Source organism: Malania oleifera, chromosome 12 (genome assembly GCF_029873635.1).
Source record: "Malania oleifera isolate guangnan ecotype guangnan chromosome 12, ASM2987363v1, whole genome shotgun sequence".
Lineage (NCBI taxonomy): Eukaryota > Viridiplantae > Streptophyta > Magnoliopsida > Santalales > Ximeniaceae > Malania > Malania oleifera.
In genome coordinates, this window is record NC_080428.1 from 71,565,444 (window position 1) to 71,569,119 (window position 3,676).

Sequence of the window (3,676 nt, forward strand, 5' to 3'; positions counted from 1 at the left end):
AGAAGATATTTGTATCTTTTTAATAAATTTCAATATAAATTTCTAAAACTATTAAAATCTAAAAAAAAAAAATCTATGTTTTTATCAAATTTCAGGAAAGATTACTATCTTTTACCTTATCTTTTATGTTTAAAACTTCTAAAATTTAGTAGGGCCAAACTAAATCAAAATTTAAAGTGCAAATTATGTTTGCCCATAAACTTCGAGAAATTATACAGAGGACCTCCCTTTCATGTGTCTGTGTATCTGTTTCCTTAATTATGCATTTTTTGATAATGCGTCCCTTTTTTATATTAATGAATATAGGTTCAATTTGCGACATATCTAACATTAAGGAAATAGGTACACGAACAGGTGGAGGGGGAGGTCTTGTATGATTTCTCTGCAAACTTCTAATAAAAGGCCATTTTTTTTCCTTATTATTTTTCTTTTTTTTTTCAATGGTTATAATAAAGAGGTCATTCTTTAAACGACCTTTTAGTCATCATTTTCTGAACCTTTGGAAACGAAAAATGTAGGAGCGTGTTGACTACCGTAAACTTTGGTGCGATTTTTTTTTGGCAGAAAGAAAGACTTTGGTCGTCCAAGTCGTCGCTAAAAACTCATTTCTGTGGAAGATTCAATCCAATGAAGCAGCAAGTACATCTTCGTCGAGCCTCTCTCCATATATACACACATCATTACTTGCGTCAATCATCAATCCACCCTCCATCTCTCTCGCTCCCTCTCTGCCCAACATGCACGCCATCCTCTACTGTTTAGTGACATTTATCTTCATCTTTCATGCACCAATATTTCTGACCGAAGCCAAAATCTCTGGTTTAAAAACCTTATTAGGCGGTCTCCAGAAAGTAAATATCCACCACAAATCCAACCGACATTCCTTCCCACTCCCCAAACGAGAAAACTTAGGCCGCTCCTCTAATTCGCCACCAAACAACTTCCCGCCGCCCCGCCGTGAATCCCCATCAAGCTACTCCTCCTCGCCCAGCGATTCCCCACCAAACCACTTTTCCCCTCCCGGCCGTAAAGCCTTAGGAAACATAACCGACATAGAGTTAACCATCACCGAAGCCGACGGCGAGTACCTCATCGACCTCTCCATCGGCACCCCACCGGTGTACCGGGCCCTTGTCAAGGCCGACACCGGCAGCGACCTCACGTGGATCCAATGCTATCCCTGCTATAACTGTTATAGCCAAGACGCCCCATTCTTCGACCCGCCCAATTCCTCCACGTACGGAGTCTATCCTTGCGACTCGGACCCTTGCAAAGCCTTGCCCTATTACGCATGCCTCAACAAATTCGACCTGCAGGAAAAAAACGCATGCGGGTACTACGCCTCGACTGGCATTGACACTTTCAGCATTGGCTCTCTTTCCCATGACACCATCGCCTTCAACTCCCGTGCGGGTTGGGTCCGCCCCATCAGCCAAACCATCTTCGGGTGCGGGTTTATCAACGAAGCCACCCTTGCGACCGAAGTGTCGGCCGGTGTAGTAGGTCTCGGGGTCGGACCCTTGTCTCTGATTAACCAACTGGGTCCTAAAATCGACTACAGATTTTCCTACTGCCTTCTTCCCATCGGTTCCAACCGGACCAGCAAGTTGAGTTTGGGGAAACAAACGATCGCCCGTAGAAGAGGCGTAGTTTCTACCCCTCTCATTACGTTTCAAAACGTATCCCGTTACTACGTGACTCTTCAAGGGGTTACCGTGGGAAGGGAAGCGTTCTCGGCGGCGGGGAAATACGGGAGCAACGGGACTACCGCAATTTATTCCGGGATGCTGTTGACGCTTCTGGAACCAAACTTGTATAGTGATGTGGAAGCGGCGGTGAGGAAGAGTCTTGGTCATCTTACCCCGGTGAAGCTGCCCGCGGGTTATCCAGAATTGTTGTGTTATGAAGCGGATCCCCGGCGGGTTAAGTTTCCGGACATGGCGTTCCAGTTTGGTGAGGCGGGTCTAGCGTTAAACTTGACGACGGCGAACGTGTTCCTGATGGGGGAGGATTGGTTTTGCATGGCAATTCTGCCTTCTGTGTCGGATGTGTCGATGATCGGGAGCGTGGTGCAGACCAACTTCGAGGTGGAATTTGATATTAAGAAAAAGCTTGTCTCGTTTGCTCCGTCGCATTGTGCTGCTGAAGCGTAGTTTATAGAGTTGATGAGTTTGTGATCCCTGTGCCCGGACTATCTATGTAGCTGATAGGAATGAAAAGATCATGAAACTATATGCATATATGTGTGCATGGGAGCGTTTGTATACTTTTAGTTGTGTAGAAGGATATAGTGTGAGCCTTCAATAAATTAAAAATAATAATAATTAATTATGAATAAAGTGAATGATGTTGATAGTTTTCTAGTCGACAACATGCTTTATGGGGTTTGAGAGTTGGAGAGACAACTGCACACGTGGAAATGTCATGCCTAGAGATGCAATGACAAAAATATGTGTGTATTGGTTGTTATGCAGTGAGTTTGAAGTCAATTAAAGAGCCTGTTGACTGATCCAATTCTTCAAGCTCCTGCGCATGCATGCAGGAAATTGAACCTCTGTGCACATGCTTGGAATTAAATTCAACAGGATAAGATGTGGAGGACATGCGGCTCCAAAAGTTGAAAGGATAAAGGCCAAAAAGTTGTTTGGCCCTCGCTAAGATTTGAAAGCATTGGTAAACTGTAGTAGCTTAACCCTTTTTTATGTTAGGTGGTAGCCTAGCAAGTCATGGTTACTCACAGGTCTTATGTTCTATTTTCGTTGCCTACATGAGTTCCTATTACTTAAAAACTTATTCGTGGGCGTTATGCACATTTGTTTATATTTTCACGTAAAATTGGATTCCATGTGTTTGGGAGTGTCAAGGTGTCACAAACCCAAGATTAGACTCAACTAAGGGGCCAAGCGGCACTTGTTGAGACTCTCCCCAATAGAGTCAGCCAATAATCACCTGTGCAAACCTGCAAACGTGAGCATCACATAAGTCTCGGCAATCACTCATAATCATGAAATATTAATATAGACACCAATGGACCAAGAAGGCAAGAGACATTCATGCTCAATGATAAAATAGAGATTACTTATTTTATTCAAGTAAGAGAACACAATACAAGCCATAATACAAGTAATTTGATATTCATTTACAAATCTCAGGAGAATACATGTAAAACCATCTCTCTCCCTTATTAAATCCCCATTACATTGTCACCCCCTAACATCCGCCCCCACTCATTCTATCGACAACCTCGTCGAACTGTTGTAAAGAGTCTTTAATCTTCAGGTTCTGTTGTCATTGTTGTCTTGAAGTTCATGAATTCTTGGATCTTCTGTGTGGGTTGTTGAAAGTCTTCTGTCGTGTCACTACCATTCTTCTCTTAATCAAATGTTGTTGTTGACGACCTTCATCAGTGCTGACTCTATCTGCAAGGATCTTTACTACGTTTCTGGCTACTATCTTCGTTTACAGAAAGGTTGATCTCCTACATTTCTATCTGTACTAATCTTCTTCATGGACCTGGGGCTCTCCAAGAACTAGATCTCCAGCTTCAAACTATCATGGTCATGTAGGCTATTCATCTATCACCACCTCAACAAGACATGATTAGTAGTAACATATTTCACGAAAAAAAAAAAAAAAACTACAAAAGTAATACTTCTAATAGGAAACATAAGTTCAC

At 42.5% G+C, this 3,676-nt stretch overlaps 1 protein-coding gene across 1 annotated transcript; it reads left to right on the plus strand.

Moving 5' to 3' along the window:
• Positions 1 to 690: 690 nt before the first annotated feature.
• LOC131145072 (aspartic proteinase CDR1-like) lies at positions 691 to 2,363 on the plus strand. The gene has a single exon (XM_058094129.1). It carries the CDS (start codon positions 738 to 740, stop codon positions 2,151 to 2,153), a length of 1,416 nt encoding a protein of 471 aa, XP_057950112.1. The 5' UTR covers positions 691 to 737; the 3' UTR covers positions 2,154 to 2,363.
• Positions 2,364 to 3,676: the final 1,313 nt, after the last annotated feature.

Coding starts and splice junctions, on each gene's coding strand:
- LOC131145072 (XM_058094129.1), top strand. CDS start 738: ATGCACGCCATCCTCTACTGTTTAGTGACATTTATCTTCATCTTTCAT.